This window comes from Micropterus salmoides, unplaced genomic scaffold (genome assembly GCF_014851395.1).
Source record: "Micropterus salmoides isolate LMB-PRFRI ecotype aquatic unplaced genomic scaffold, ASM1485139v1 Ms_hic_scaffold_1, whole genome shotgun sequence".
NCBI classification, from domain to species: Eukaryota; Metazoa; Chordata; class Actinopteri; order Centrarchiformes; family Centrarchidae; genus Micropterus; species Micropterus salmoides.
Window position 1 is genome coordinate 43945931 of NW_024040040.1, and position 15527 is coordinate 43961457.

General features: G+C 38.1%; 1 protein-coding gene across 6 annotated transcripts in view; it reads right to left on the bottom strand.

Annotated features, from left to right (window-relative positions):
* The window catches only part of cacnb2a (calcium channel, voltage-dependent, beta 2a), an 85776-nt gene that overhangs the window by 3046 nt on the left and 67203 nt on the right, over nt 1–15527 (bottom strand). For 4 of the 6 annotated variants that reach the window (XM_038729863.1, XM_038729887.1, XM_038729896.1 and 1 more), the window contains 8 exons: nt 15384–15460; nt 14864–14997; nt 10085–10165; nt 9924–9982; nt 7198–7307; nt 4817–4968; nt 2782–2877; nt 2005–2187 (listed from right to left, as the gene is read on the bottom strand). In XM_038729863.1, the coding sequence (XP_038585791.1) occupies nt 2005–2187; nt 2782–2877; nt 4817–4968; nt 7198–7307; nt 9924–9982; nt 10085–10165; nt 14864–14997; nt 15384–15460 (892 nt within the window). Of the gene's footprint in view, nt 1–2004; nt 2188–2781; nt 2878–4816; nt 4969–7197; nt 7308–9923; nt 9983–10084; nt 10166–14643; nt 14664–14863; nt 14998–15383; nt 15461–15527 lie in introns of all 6 variants that reach the window. The other 2 variants (XM_038729879.1, XM_038729904.1) reach the window with 1 other exon arrangement.

The window sequence follows — 15527 nt, forward strand, 5'->3', positions numbered from 1 at the left end:
CTGTTCCTCATCAATATCAGGGTTTTCCTCATTTTCAGTCTTACATTTCCCATTGTGATGGCAGTAGATGGAGAGAGGGTAGAGGTAAAACATTATACAGCATTTACACACTCAGATATGTGACATTAGCTGAAATCTATCCTGCATGACACGCTTAAAAAAAGACCAGTAAGAAATATAAATTAAATGCTTTTAAAATCAAGGTTTTCAGCTAATCTTTGTGTCGCCCTACTTCCTGTCTACCTCTGTATCTTCTTTAAGGGTTGGTCCCAACAGCGCCCCAGTTTTAAGCACTGTGTTCATGTGCCGCAAGGGAGAAGGAGTATAAAGTGTCCCGTTCATTAAAATTCCTAACCTAAAATTACACTTCACACACCAATCAAGTTGTTGACAGTAATGAGTCTATAATAAGGGTGTGATGAAACACTTAACCAATGAGATCGAGACGAGATTTTAACACTATTTTTAAGAAATCTTAAATGCTGAATTACATGAAATTTGTGAGCATAAAAAAGATAATTTCCTGCATTCTGATGAATTTTTCAGCATCAATTTATGGTGAAAATATTTATTAATATAATTATTTATAATTTATGTAAAGGGAAACAATGGAATAAAATGCAGCACGGCTCTCTGGCATTCTGTGTTGCTTTCAGGTATGTTTCTCCTGTAGACTAACTTTTCTCATAACATAACATCCCTGCTGAGTCAACACACATGCAGGAATGATTTAGTCTTCCCTCTTTTTTGTCTTTGTTTGGGGAAGTAACCTCTTTAAATGTGATTGCAGCACATTTTCACCTCAATGATAAATTAATTAATTTTAATTCAGTTAGAAACTCCAGGACTTTAATAGCTCCTGTGTTTCAGTAAGTTTTCTGCTCATGTCCGAAACGTTTTGCACATGACGACATGTCCACGTTTAAGTCTGCCTGTCCTATACTCTGCTGTGCATTACGTTACTGATCCGCGGGTACTTTCCTCTTCAGACCATTTGACCGACATGAGAGTGCGTGTTGCATGTGAAACCGAAATAACCTACAACACTTGTGATCAGGCAGAGATCTCACCACAAATCCACACACACGTTAACTTCAGCAGCTCCACTAAAGGGCAGCTCACAGTCCCAAACAGAGCAAGGCTGCTCTTCAGTTTTATATGTTTATATTGCAAAACTCTACTAGCTACGTTACCTCTCTGTCACAACTGGCTGCGACTCACAGCGTGAGAGGTTAACTCGATTACTAATAGAGCACGCCGGTGTCGCATCAGCTCCGTGAGTCAAAGTTATCAGTTATGCATTTGTTTTTCACTGCGTGAGAAAATTAACATGTAACTCAACAGCGTGTGAAAAATGTCAATTTTGTGAGTTGAGATATCGTCACACCCTATAAGCTATAATCTGAAATATTTTACAATTAACACAAAAATACAAAATGTAAACCATACTCTTACTCCTTTTTTAGTATTTTTACAATACTAAAGTATACTGGAGTATGATTTATTTATTGAGGGCCAACAATAGTCAACAGACAGAACAGACAGAAGTAAAAAAAAACGATTGATGAGACTGGTAAGAATAATACTGAATAATACTTACTAACATAAATATTAAGTATCGGATATATTGGAATAATTTTGAGAATTAAGTTCCTTTATAATAATATCACGTGACAACTCTTTTAGTACAGTAGACCTGCTTCTATGTAACTCTGTCCGCTGTATAAATGTATTACTCCTCTCTTACAAGCATCTCAGCTGGGGAGCAGGATACACCGGAAATATATGTAGGCATGTGATTCCTCGAAAAACATCATAAGTGGGAGTATTGGGACAGACCCTAAACTTCATTTACAGCTGGGTTTCTTCTTCTCTCCCTTTCTAGTCTTTTCGCACAGCCTCTGTCACTTCCTGTGTTATCCCATTCATCTGCACAGCTCTGATGCAGGTATCTCTACCCTCTCCGTGGCCTCCACTGGCCCTCAGTTTGCTCAGCACTTGTACCTGCACGCCGGAGACCGGGGCTGGACTGGAGGGCAGGGTGGCTGTGGGCAGCTTAGATAGCAGCGGGTTGGGGGGGTTGCAGCTGGTGGGGTGAGTGCTTTTCCAGTAGGCTTCCAGGTAATCAGCCATATGCTCACATGCATCCTCCAGCTGGTTCTCATCTAGGATGATGTCAAACATCTCCTGAGAAAGGAGGGAATTGTGCAGACAGAGTTAAACCAAATGGAAAGGAGACAGGTTGAGGTAACAATAAAAAAGTCTTATTCTAAGGCTGTTTTGAGAAACCTAGAGACATCTAAAATTAAAATAATCTTTAAGTATTCATACAGATCTTTATCCAAGGAAGGTGAAGTCGAGGGCGACTGGACTTGGTTGCCCTTGACATAACCTTCCTTGGATAACTGTGACCTGCATCACTGATAATGTTCACAGACATCAAACTGATCTTTACATATACAAAACTCAACCCAATTAATTAAATTAAGAGAAAATCTTAAAACAGTCAGTCCCTGAAGATACGGACAGCTATTTGAATTAAATTGAGCCTACACTTTCACAAGCCCGGGGTGCTTGCTTCATTTTCTAAAATAATAACTAAGCAGATTACAGAAGAGCAGAAAGAGAACTGGCACGAATTATAAAGATTTAAAAAAGCTTACTTTAGATATGCATGAAACTAAAGCTGAGAGCCAAAACCAACCCTAAAAAAAGGACTCCAGGTTATTTTAAACACTGGATTCAAGTCAGTGATACCAGGGGTCCACTGTGGAGACTTACAGGAGGGCACTGAGCCAGCTTGTCAGCGGCCACCATCTGGACATTGAGGTGTTTGGCCTGAGACTTGCCCCTGGACTTGATGAGTCTCTGCAGCACCTGGAGGCAAATGAGGACAACAGGAAACAAGGTCATCGTTGTTTTATTACACAAAACTACATTTAGGCTATGAAGTATATAAAGTACGTTTCATACTCTCTGAAGGAAAGTAGATAGATTCTTTTGAAGTTAGGTGATCAAAGCCCAGACACACGGTGGTGGAATGTAACTAAGTTTGAGGTTCTTGTACTTGTGTTTATATTTCTGCTCTACTACATTTCAGAGATGTATTTCACAACTACAGTCACTGGTTACTTTTCAGATTAATATTTTACATTAAAAGACATATCATAATATTAATAAAATATTAACATACTACACATTGTTAGATTAAACCAGTGGTTCCCAAACATTTTGGCTTGTCTCATTAAGGTCCCCTTGTAACATTTTAGGTGTCTGAGCAGTTCTACCAAAAAGACATTTCCTCTCTACACTTCTCATGTGGTTCTATTTAAACAACCGTTTGAGGCTTAGAGAGTTAAATTATTCAACATTCCACAAAAAGAAAGAATTACAGAAAAGTCAAAAAAATGTATACAGAAACACGAAGCGAACTTTGTTTTCCCCTCTTTGCAACCCATGAACTTCCAGGTCTTATCATTCTTCTATTTTTATACCTACTATGTTTATTGTTAAGAACCTAAGCAAATTCCTTGTATCGGTAAACCTACTTGGCAATATGGCTGATTATGATACGGAGATTGGGAACCGATGGACTAACCTACCTAACTGTATCTAAAGCAGTTAAACCAGCTCCACCTCAACAAGCTACAACATTAAAATGCTGCTTACGCATCGAGTCATTACTGTTAAAAGATTACTCCACCGATTTAGCATTGTACTACTATAACATTGTCAGACTCACGATGGACATTTCAAAAAGGAATAATCGATGCATTACCGACAAAGCAACTCAAGTGCCAAATGTAATATATAATTATGAATCAAATAGGGCATGGATAATAAAACAATAACAATAATTATTGGAATATATTTTTTTAAATTACACTATAACAAATGTTCAATAAATATTCAATAAATGTTTAATTTTATTCACTTGAATCAGACCCAAATTAGGACTTCTTTTTTTATTAAGTTGTTCATTTTGTTGAGGAAAAAGGACTGAAAAAAGCTTTTACTTAATGTTACTCTTGCATATTTGTTGACAAAGATTTTACAATAATTGTTTTGATGTTCTACCTCAGATTTGAGAAGTGATTCACTGTTTGGCCTCAAGTGTTGAGAAATCAGGTTTCTTCAACTTTCACTCAGAAGCCTTTAAACTCGAAAGAAATAACGATTTCATACTTATCATGATAATTATCGATATGGAAAGACATGAAACTTTTTTTGTGATAACATTTTTGACCATATCGTCCAGCTCTATACTTTAAGTACATTTTGTTGTTAATACTTCTGTACTTTTACTTCGCCACTGCGAATAGAGTTATATTATAACTTGAAAAACACTGTTTATATCCCTTTACGTTTAGCTGTAGTATGGCAGCAGGTTATAATCTGAGAGGGCAGGTGGCAGAATGCGTTTTGTTTTCCCTGCAAGTGTGATTCACAAAGATGACGCTTTGATTTAAAGCATGCATCTCATGCCTCGTTAACTATTTCTTATTTTCTCTGTTACCCAAATGCCTGTATTTTACTGATCACTGAATCATGAGCTTGTTTTTACTCCTGCTGAAGGTCAGAGTGATGATTAAGTCCACTCACGCATTTGCTCGCTTTCAAATACATGTTCTATTTAAAACCACAGCTAAGACACAAAGACAAGTCAGAGACATTCATACACCAGTTGACTAATACATCTATGAAAGTGCTGTTTTCATCCGTCAGCACGTACACAAGACATTTGCATTTGTTTCTCTCTTTTGCTTTGATCTTCGACTGGCTCCGTCACCGGGTCATTTATGTTCACTTTACTCACCTTGGGAGAGGTGATCTTAACGTAGACAATGATGGGGGCGAGGGACGTCTTCCCCAGCTGTGACGGGTGGTTGATGGTGTCTGCATCCAGAACTACCAGCTGTAACGTACGGGCCAGTTCGAAAATCCGCTCTATCTCACTCTGGACTTCAGCTGAAGAAGAAAGGAGAGTCAATGCAGAGTTTGTACTTTCTAATTCATGTTCTAGCCTTATTCTTACTAAGCCTGGGAATCATTTCACATTTTATTATTATTATTATTATTAGTCTTTCTCTATAAATTTACTGTGATTATATCAAGTAGAGTAGTATCAACCGACCAATCAGAGCCTGGATGGGGTGGGACATGATCTTAAGCCTGCTGATTTTGTTGCTCTTGTTGTTCTTCCAGTGTCTCATTGTCTTATTCAATTCAATTTTATTTATATAATTTCAATTCACAACAACATTATCTTATAGCGCTTTTTATATAGAGCAGGTCTAGACCATACTCTGTGATATTATTGACAGAAACCCAACAATTCCCACCATGAGCAAGCATTAGGCAACAGAGGCAGAAACCTCGAGCAGAACCATGGCTCAGGGTGGGTGGCCATCTGCCTCGACCGGTTGGGAGTGAGGGGGAGAGAGAGAGAGAGCGAGAGAGAGAAAGAGGGAGAGAGGGATGGATGGGGTAGGAGGAGCAGCCTACACAATATCCACACAGAAGTACAGACAGTTAACGGTAATATTGGTGCAGACTGAATGAATAATGGTACATATATTTCTAGTAATGTTAATGATAATAATAACAATAATAATGACAATAGGACTAGTAATTATAATTGTAGCAGAGGGTGTTGAGCAATGTTATGTTGGTTGGCATTTCTTAACCTGCCACTTCATTGGTTTTTGAACATCTTACTGCTCAGGTTTAATTCTTATTGCACAAAAGTACATAAAATTCCAGGTTGTTTCTTTATGGGAACTGAACTGCATTAATCAGATTTGTAATTTTTTATTATGTTTTATTGCTCTTATGTTTATTACTATCCTGCCTGTTTAATATTTAATATTTTTATTGTTAAATTCTTTGTAACTATTGTTTTGATATGTGCTATACACTACATTTTTGCTTACTTACTTACTTACTTACTAGATGTGGTTTGAATAATCGACTGCACTGCATCAATTATTTTAAGCTGCCAGAAACTTTAATATTCAAAAGACATCACGACTTTAGGGACCAGGCTTAGAGACTCTGATAGGAACAGTGGGCCATGTACTGTTACCTCTAACACATACCGACTGTTACATTGCACAACCCCCACTCCCAACAGATGACGATGTGACTGCAAAAACAATCCTACAAATATCACAGCAGGGCACAGTTCCCAATCTAAGAAGAATTGCGGCCAAGCTTCATGACTTCCAGTCACGACAAAGTCTGAAGTAAACTGATAACATGAAAACATTCCAACCTAACGGCTCATTCAGACTTCGATGAGTGAGTCACAAATTCTCATTTTCCGGCTAAAATTTGCCAGAGGGGTGAGATAATTTCACTTGCTTCCAATGCAGAGTTTTCCTGAAATCATTTATTAGATCTTGAATAAATGAAGGCTTCCATAGCATCGAAAATGTTACTTATTATTAAAGAAAACTTGTGTAAAAAATGAAGATTTGCATTAGAAACAAACGTACACTTGTTGCTTTTTTGGCAGGTTTATGAGGGGAAGTGAAGATTTCAGGCTCCATAGAGCACAAAATGGCTTTATAAGATGGATATTTTTTTTAAGATCAAGTGCCAGTAACTGACTAAACAGACTCCAAGTGACTCTCACTTAAAATAAAAAGCTTTGGGAGAGTCTCCGTCCTAATGTATCATTAAAAAGACAGCAGAGGTGGAGTCACTGTTGCTTTAAAGCTGCCTTTGAGTTTTTTGTGAGACAGCGGCACACCGTTGAAAAAGAGGTCAAACCTAGTTGCAGTGTGGTGGCTCTGTGTAATCATAAAAAATGTTAATATAACACAGCTTTTCCTTGTACTTCTTACTTTGCTGCAGGCACTGACTGATGCTTATGTTGATACGTAGCAAAGATTAGCCCTGTCACCTCAGTTTCACTCAGGAATCTGTTTCATTCTAATCACATCTAAACCCCAATCAACTCCAAGAAAATCAGAGCGGTTCTTGAACTTGTTATCGTGCATTTATGCTCTATCTTTCATTCCAACAAAAGAAAACTGGCCAAGGCCACTCCGGGCCGTCGGAAGTTATCACCATTGTCAAGAGTTTCTTTAATCGTTTCCTTCCTTTTCCACGTTAGTTGGTCTCCTTGAAAACATTATGAATCAAAACACCAGATGTTCCCAGGCATTGCAGCCATTTCTAGCCTGAACGTACCCAAGTTTGAGCGTGTGTTGGAGCGTTCGATGATGGCGTGCTTGCTGGGATTGTTCAGGACTGAGCGTTTGGCCAGAGAAATATCCGCTGTGACGCGAGTGATTGATATCCTGAAAACCAGGGGAAAGAAAATTACTTGGTTAACAAGATATTATGGACTTGATTTGATATGAGATAGGAATATAGACAAAGGCTAAGAGTCAAAGAGAGAAATACAGAAAGATGGATTTTACAGTTCTTAAAACTATCAGAAAAAGTCCTTAAACCCAAATCCAAACGTGCAGGCTAAATCATGGCCAAAACTTCTGAGGGTGAACTCAGTACATGAACTAATTTTCTGATACAAACGGCTTCCTTTCCCAGAGGTCTGAGGAAAAATATTGATACGGTTTTAAATGAGAACTTGCAGGTTATTCAGAAACCAACTCAATTAAAAGTTTGTCTTACAAAACCAGTGGAACCAGACAACCTGGCTTCTATCCCTTTTATGATGGAGACTTGTCACTTCAACTCTTTTCATGTCAAATATTTATACTTGGGATGGAAACAACAATTGCAAAATATATAATCAATTTACTGTAATTTATCCATTTATCCATTTATTTCATAGGCTGAATGCTTGTAAAGTAAGATGTTAATTATAAATGTATTATAAAAAATTATAATACGTTTACCAGCAGCATCAGGCTAATTAAAACCAGTGATTGACCGATTAATTGGACCGATATCTGGCATATTGAGATAATCTGCATCGGTCGATAACTGCAGCCACGAGGCTGATATATACAAAAAAAAAAAAAGCCTTTGTCATTGTGGCTCCAGTGGAACAATGTTAGTGCTCCCATTTTTGAGTTTTGGGAAGGTGGTGAAAATGTTTTTCGAGCCCTAAATGTCCTCAATCTAGGGCTGGGTGATATAGACCAAAAAGTCATATCCCAGTATAAAATATATTGGTATTTTCTGCTAAGTGTGCTTGGTTAGGGTCAGTTTTAGCGGGCATGTTTTTACTATTTGTGGTAGCTTGTTTCTTATTTCACCATTTTAATAATACTTCATTCTCCACCTTATTTAAGTGTCACTGACTTATTGAATCCGCCTCCTTCAGTTCTCTTCACACTTACAGACCTAACGTACTTCTGCTGCAAACCCGTCAGTGTGCCCCGCTTCTTTCCGTCACTCTCTTCCTGTAAGTCTGTTGCGGTGATTTTCTCCATCAGTAGTAGGCTATGTTATATAAAGTCGTCAAAGAAAAGAACTTGTCTTCTGGACTTTTCCTCCCACGATTCCGTTCACAGCAGCAGCTGCGCTGCATGTTGAGGAGTTGACGACGTAGCCTATCAAAACAAAACCAACGTGGTAGCTAACGAATGACATCTGACTGGTGTGTTCGTGGTCCGCTCTTGTAAAATATCCGATGTGCCACGACTTGTAACGTAATAACTCTGTGTTTCTCTGAAAAATGCTACAATGTGTCGCCAAATATACCTGGATGGACCGCCAAAGTAAATGTGTGGGAAACACTGACTGAACCGTTGTTTTTCTTTTTTTATTGTTTAATTTTATATCTCTTTTGAAATTATATTAGGATACCTCATTATACCGATATACCACCCAGCCCTACCTCAGTCGCCATTGTCTTTTTTACGTTTCTCCTGAATGACAGTTAATCTAATCTGAAACCATTACTGGCTAGCGTTAAATATATATTGCTATACTTTAGAGAATAATGCAGCTGAATGACGTCACGTCAACAGACTGTACCCCACTCTCCCTTAAACACCAGTCAGGTTCTGAAATCTATAGCATAACCCAATGTATTTTTCTATTTCATTCATTAATATATTAGATTAGATAGTCTTTATAATCCTTATGTACATAGCCTCACATATAAACAACATGAACATACCTAACAACATATACGATATATCAGACAGCACATTTATAAATAAATTGACACCAATTGAACATACTTTCTCACTTAGCAAGCAGTTTTGTTTAGTAGTGCTATAGCCATACAATAGCTAATAATAATTCCATCTAAAACAACACGTTACTGGCTTAGATTAAATGTATATTAGATTGTAGTCTGCATGGAGTAAGGTAATTATAGTTGACTTTTATTGTTTTATGTCGTCATTATATATCAGACATCGGCCGCCATGGTCTCTAAACATCAGCATCGACCAATGAAAAACCCACATATCGGTAAAGCTCCCTAAAACCTCTAACTATGGACAAATTTACTGTTTAATCACATTCAATGGTAATAACCTACTGTTTAACAATGTGGGACACAATATCACCAGTAACGACGCTGGTAGACAAAGAAAATGAGAGTGAATAGGACCATTTGAGCTTGATAACATGTCATCCTGCATTAGTTAAACCGTGTCTGAAGAACAAGTCTCAAACAGGTATTAACAGAATGCAGTGCAGCTGCTGGTGGTCTGAGTGGATCTGAGTGTTGTGTAACTTCACGGCATCTCGGCTTCAGATGGGTGGATGGACTCAACATTGAGTAAGTAGAATCCCGCTCTGCTCTAGGGCCCATTATGGCCTATTAAGGACATGGAGAGGGCCTATTTAAAGCAGCAGCACACATCTCCAGGCCAAACAAACTTGTTACACACTCCCTCAGCTAACCTCGGGGGACAGATAAATACCAGCATATAGACTTGGACAGAGAGGAGGAATGAGGAAGGAAGCAGAACGAGAAGGGAACTTACCTTCCCTCAAATCTGTGTTTCAAAAAGTCAAACAGCGCTTTTTGCATCATGTCTGTCACCTGCGGACAAGACATTTAAGGGCGTTATTAGGACAAAAACATTAAAAAGGGGACACGTTTTGGCTGATAATCTTCCAAACACAGGCAGTGTTGTGTTTGTACCTCGTAGCCCTTCAGTGACGGCCCAACAAGAACCACGGGTCGCATGGAAGGCACAACGTCGTACGGAGGAATGTGTTCCGTCTTAAGATTGGAGAAGAAGAAAAACAGTTGCACACATTTACAGAGACAAAATAAACACTCGCCAGCACAAATCACTTCAGGCGTTTGGAGCAACAAAGAACTAGATAATGTAAAAGCACTGGAACATTGTGAACTGTGAAATGGGACGTCTCAGCTGGCCCAACAAAACAAGCCTAGCTTTGATTTATAATAAATTTGGCAGTTTACTAAACGAATTAGGTTGTTGGGATTTCAAAGCCCGGTTACAGTAAACTATAATATTTTATGATGGATTACAATCTTCAAATAAATCCTCTCATTTCACGGTTCTGATGTCACTGAATAAAAAGGGGAAACCATGTAACAGGAAAGGTTAGTCAGACGGGGAGAAAAAGCCACAGTAGATCAACGCTGAAAAACGTGGAGAAATCAGAAACGCAGGTAGAAAAACTTGCTGTGGGGACGAGGCGGGAGCTCAGTTTGTGCAACAGCCACGGTTTTAAATGAAACCATGACAAGATGTTTGAAATTTGAGATAAAACAATTAGTCCATTTACAAGTTGAATAGGGACGCAACGATCAGATTAGCCTGATTTGGTGTCATCCATGATGTGACTGATGCATATTTCATGTATCTTTAAAGGTAGCTGGTTGTACTATAAAGGTATACAGATTTTAAATTCAGTTAACCAGAATCAAACCGGCTGAGGTATCAAAGTCTGTAACTGAAGAGAAAAAAATAATCTCAGGGTTTTGAACTATTGGTCATCTAAAAACCAGACATATGACATACTGATGTTTGTGCAGAGTTTGATTCACATTTGTTTGGTGAAGGGGAAAAGTTTCTCTTTGCTCATCTTAAATCTGGGTTTAACAGTGTGTGAACTAGTTTGGAAGCTAATCATGGTCCAGTGTGCAACTTAATGTGATGTGGAAACTAGAAACCTCCTCTGCATATGTACTCATAACAGGTAGTAGTAGTAGTAGTAGTATCTTGTGTGCAGCATTTAAACTTTTGAACAAAAATTGTGGAAAAAAACACAACAAACAAATGATTATAAAGTATTTTGAAGTCTTAAAACATGTCTAGAGGGGATCTTAAAATATGTCAATTTGGCATCTGAAAAATTCCAATTCTACATTTTATAGACAAAAATTATAAATCAATACAAAAACTCTGCATATTTGGTAATAGTTATTAGTTGCTTATTTGAAATGTGTTACCACTGATTTAAAGGAAAATATTAAAGCCGGAATAATTGCTAATGAGAATTGCTATTAGTGAAACATTTACAAGTGATAAGTGGACAGTATAATGTATCTCAAAACCAACAACATCTGTAGGAGGTAAATATTCCTTTGGTTCACTTTGTACCAGCCAGCATCACATTTGGATGCTCAGAGGTGTTTATATATTTTTGAACCAAAAGTCCTTTTAATTTTTTTGTATTTTTTGTACGCTGCTTGTAATCAGAAGTGGACAGTAATAAGTACACTTACTCAAGTACTGTGCTTAAGTACAAATTGTATGTACTTGTACTTTACTTCATTTTTAAGCCACTTTCTACTTCTTCTCAGCTACATCTTTAGAGGTAACTATTGTACTTTATCTGACATTAAACTAACCAGCGGTTTATACAAGTACTTTAGCTTATACTATTAATAAATGAATCAAGTGACAGGAAATGAATTGGCACAAATGTGATCATTTGCTGCTTCTCCTTTTAAAAAATATTTTAATGATAATAATGTTGAGGTTTGGACGGTTGGTTGGGACCAAACAAGTGTTGTGAAGGTGTCACTTTGGGCTCTGGGAACCTATTTTTAGAATTTTACAACAAAAAAAAACAAACAAACAGTCGATTAATAAAGAAATTAATCAGCAGATTTATCCATAATGAAAATAATCATTAGTTGCAGTCTGATAGTCAGTACATGGGACATTGTTCTGCTTTGAGTAGTTTTACTTTAACACTTACACGTACATACTTTTACTAATGTAACATTTTCAATGCAGGACATTTACTTGCAACAAAGTATTTTTACTTGTGGTATTTGTACTTTTACTTAAATAAAGGATCTGAATACATTTGCATTTCTCTCTGCGCCTGACGCCGCAGAGCAGCACGTTTGAAGAATGTGTGGATGTGCCAGCACACCGCAGGGAAAGCACTTTCTCTTTCTTTTCTTTTTTTAAAGCAATAACAGTGCATGATCTAAGATCTGTTGGAGAGCAGACAGCTTGGAAGCAGAGAGGGCTGACTACTTAAAAGGACTGTTGATTATCATATCCACCACGCAGTATTTCTTTAACAAATGTTCTCCCCTTATTTGTCCTAATGTTGAAGCGGCTCTCTCTATTATATTTATGATGAGTGTTTTAGTAGATTCAATGTCTATCGCCCCCTCTTCCTCTTCTCTTCTGACTAGCATTGCTTTCGTCACTGGGCTTCCCATGGGGCGTTGTGGGAACTGATGCACACTACTGCTGAATAACACAAGGGTATTAAATGAACAATGTAGTCAGAGTCAGCAGCAGTTAGCATTTCACTAAATGAAACAGTCCAAATTGAACCGACTGATATTTTTATTTTAGATGTGTGGGGAAATGTTTGTTGTGATTTTGTATACATTTTGCGCACTGCAAATGATGATTGTGATAAAAGAAAAATATTTGGATGTCGTGATGTTGACTTACATAGGCTCAGCCTTATAGCAAATGTGTTGCACCCGTCACTCATAAAAATAAATAAAACCTTTTGAGTCATATTTGTAGGTTTAAACCTGCAGTGTGGAACTTTTGTCTCCTCCTCCTGACAAAGAGAGTAATTACACAAACAGTGTCAACTCATGTCCATGATGTATGCCTACTGGTGAGCTTGCCCCAGGCTTGAGTTCAGATATAATGAGAAAAATACAGAGAAATTTCCACAGCTCCTAGACAATAATCCATTATTTATGTGAAGTAAATATAATGGCTACATACATAGCCTACTCCAAATATTTTACAAATAACTTGTCTGGCCTTAGTCCTTCTTTTCTCTAAGCGCTGTCCAACAAGGAAAAGCTACACCACTGGTTAATGTTTGTCCTTGCTGTTGATTGCTTTCTTTTTTTTGACTGTATCCTTTCTCTGAACAGACTTTTTTTTTTTTTTATCTGGAGCATCAGAAACTTTTCTTGGATGCTTCTTATGTTTTTCTGCCATAGTCTCTGTCATACTCCTAGTTGCTATAGCCAACTCCGTCGAGAGCCATGGAGAGAGAGAGAGCTGATTAGGTGATAAAGATCATCTCCATGGCTTTATTGGCATGTCTGCATACAAAGATGCCAAAGCATATTAACACAAACTTTAAAATCATAATAAACAAAATAAACAAACTTTTCTCAACAAAGGACCTTTATATTTAGATCAGTGGCTGAACATGGAGCTCTCAACATGGCTTTTGGTTGCTCCCCTGTTCAGCTCTGACAAACCAGTCATTGCTGGTTGACGTAAAAGGCATCACTATCGGTTCCTTTATATGTAAAAGTCCAGCACTCAAGCTTTAACACATCAAATGCAAAATGTCAAACCTGATAATGGATGTTATTGGCAATGAATTTGTCTGCGTTATATTGCGACAACCAAAACTGGTAAAGGAATAGTTCATATTTTGGCGAGTTAGATGAAAAAATCTGCACAGTGTGTGGCCCGTAAAAATTTATAAAACAACAACAACAACAACAACAACAAATAAAACCTTTATGTGGCAAAAGTGAGTAGCACTTGAAAAAGTTCAGAATATTTATAGAAGTTGATGTACTTGCATGATTCTTGCAATTCTTCTTAGCGCAAAGACCACAAACAGCTTGGCTGGCTCTGCCTAAATGTAACAAAATCTGCCTACCAGCACAGCTGAAGCTCACTTCTTAACATGATATATTTTGTTTGTTTAATCCATTCAAAAACATGTAAAACCATTGCCAGACTATAGGACTATTTCTTGGCTGGGAGCAGTGACTTCCTGGGGTCTTGTTTCTTTTTGTTATTGTACCGATTAACCAAACAAGATATAACATGTTAATCGGAGAGCTTTAGAGTTTTTTATGCAGATTTTGTTACCTTTAGATCCAGGCTAGCTGTGTTACCCTATGTTTCCAGTCTTTATGCTAAGCTAAGATAACCATACTTCCGTATCTCCTCATCTGACTTTTGGCAAGAAACTGAATAGACATATTTCCCAAAATGTCGAACTATTCCTTAAAAATTAAAAAAGCAGACTTAGATCTTGTCTAGCTTATTAAAAAGCTGTTCACACTGAGGTCTCGCTTAGTCAGGATCACAAGTTTGCTCACAAACACATGAACAAACACAACACAGACTGCAGGAGCAGTGAGGAGGGTGAGAGGTCAGTAAAGATCTCCGCAGAGGAATCGTATAGAGGGTTTGTACAGTTCAGACCACAGAGGTCGTCCCCGGACCCTGCTGAGCTGGTGCCCTGCACGCCACGACTTACCGACTTCTGCTTCTGCTTAGCTGTGGTGAGACGGAAGAGGAGAAAGAGAGAGGTTAAGAACAGGCATGCATGCTAACGGACGTGTGCACGTCGAGGGACAAAGGACGGTGGTGTAGACAAACAGAACGGGCGCTGAGTGAGGCCGAGCAGCCACAGGCATTTAGTCTGAGCCGTGCGGACGGACAGAGAAGAAGAGAAGGTGGGGTAGTCCAGAGTTTACCTTCTTAAAGAAGGGCATTCGTTTCTCTTTTGCTAGGGGTGACATGACAGTGTTTGGATTGGCTTTAAGGGAGCGCAGGTTGACTGGAAGCTCATTGTCCTCAGGGTCTAAGTCTGTGGCGTCTATGTCAATGGCTACGCACATAGACAGACAGACACACAGGTGAACACAGGAGGTAACAGGTAATGACGTACATTTCACATCGACAGTAGCACCAAATGTAAGCTACTACCACAGTGACCCAAATTAAACAAGGTACATTTATTTATCATTTTACAACACAGAGTTCTTGAGTGCTGAGATGAATTTATTTCACATAAAAGTACAATTATTGCCATTAAAACATATAACTGACAGGAAAACATCAACTTTATTGCAGGTCAAAATACAAAATAGGAAAAATCTATGTCCTTAAATCTTACCTTTAACTTGAAATCACAGGTTGAAAGTCCGTTTAAAAGACCAAAGAATCTATTAAGTATAAAGTTGGGGTTTTAAATTTGCTTATCAAGCTACTTACCAGACGAAGGAGGCGTAGATTTACGTGAGTTAGGAACCACTTCACCTAAACTAGAGGATGAGTTAGCTCCCAATTTACTGAAAAGAGAAAAAGGTGTTTGACATGTGAGATCAACATCACCAATTCTTAAGAACAGACACTGGA